Below are 1,153 nucleotides of genomic sequence, written 5' to 3'. Positions count from 1 at the left end.
TAAAACAAAAGGAAGTTCATACTTACAACTTGTTTTTTAAGTAAATGGGTTTCCATCACTCTTTATTAAAATGCTATTCATCTCATTTCCTTGCCTACATGCATGCAACAAGATATGGCAAAAAAATTAATTCTTGCAGAAGAAATTAGATAAACAGACCAACATGTTAAGTTTTATCTTTCACTACATATTATAGCTAGTTAAGAATAGAGAATAAGTCAAACATCATATTGTCCTCATCAGCAGATGTCTGATTTTAGAAACTGACCAGTTCATGAATTTCCAAGGTTTAGCATTCTGCCACGTCCTAGATTAATTATAAACTTGTATTCTGTTGAAAGGATCTATGTTCCTTCTGTTCCTGAAGTACAAGAGGGCCATGCTCCCCCTAATATATGTTATAAAAATTGAAGTCTTTTAACATAAAACAGGACCATTTTTACTGGGCCCCACACAAATAATGAGGACTGAAACCTTTAGTTGCAGTGTTGTTAAAATGACCAACACAGTCACAGTCTGTTATCACTAAATGATATCAGAAGCCAGTTTTGTATGCCAGTCCATACTGTCACTGTTCTTACTGTTCTTCAGTGTTGAGGAGCCTGGCCTTCATTTATAATGTCTCTATGGGGAAATGTATAATAGAGATGACAAATACCCACCTCACTCTGCCTCAGTGCTGGTGAGGAAAGGGCATGTTCCAGAATGATTCAGAGGGAATAGAAGAGAGGCTTGAGGAATGAGGCAGTAGCTGTATCTTTCATAAGCTAGATGCCCAAGCTTAGAAGAGTCCCTTAATACTAGTGAATAGTAACAGAAAATGGTTTTTGCAGAAAGTGCCTTATGTTTCACCTAAGTGAGTAACATGGAATTGGTCTCGACATGTTCATAGGGTTCACATTTTAGGCTAAAAAGTAATTACATGGTTTTTGCAAAGTCCTATCTTCAGCAGTTGATGTATTGAAAGAAACATCTTCATCTTCTTCATCTAGCTGTAGACTACCAGAAGACAAGCGGATTCTGGCCATGGGCGACCTTATTCCTTTGTCATACAAAGAGTAGTAGTCTGGTTTAAGAATCTCTGACTCAGAATCACTGGATTCACTAGGCACATACCTTTCTGTAGCTCCCTGATCCATTAAAACTGTTGGAA

General features: G+C 37.3%; 1 protein-coding gene across 1 annotated transcript in view; it reads right to left on the bottom strand.

The window, feature by feature from the left end:
- Window positions 1-902: 902 nt before the first annotated feature.
- The window catches only part of FRMD7 (FERM domain containing 7), a gene marked incomplete at its 5' end in the record, with an annotated part of 8,602 nt that continues 8,351 nt past the window's right edge, over window positions 903-1,153 (bottom strand). The window contains one exon of the mRNA XM_010853075.1: window positions 903-1,144. Coding sequence (XP_010851377.1) covers window positions 903-1,144 — 242 coding nt within the window. The remainder of the gene's footprint in view (window positions 1,145-1,153) is intronic.

This window comes from Bison bison, unplaced genomic scaffold, assembly GCF_000754665.1.
Source record: "Bison bison bison isolate TAMUID 2011002044 unplaced genomic scaffold, Bison_UMD1.0 scf7180017852818, whole genome shotgun sequence".
Lineage (NCBI taxonomy): Eukaryota > Metazoa > Chordata > Mammalia > Artiodactyla > Bovidae > Bison > Bison bison.
Note: the sequence above shows the minus strand (reverse complement) of the source record. Positions and strands in the feature narration are given on the sequence as shown.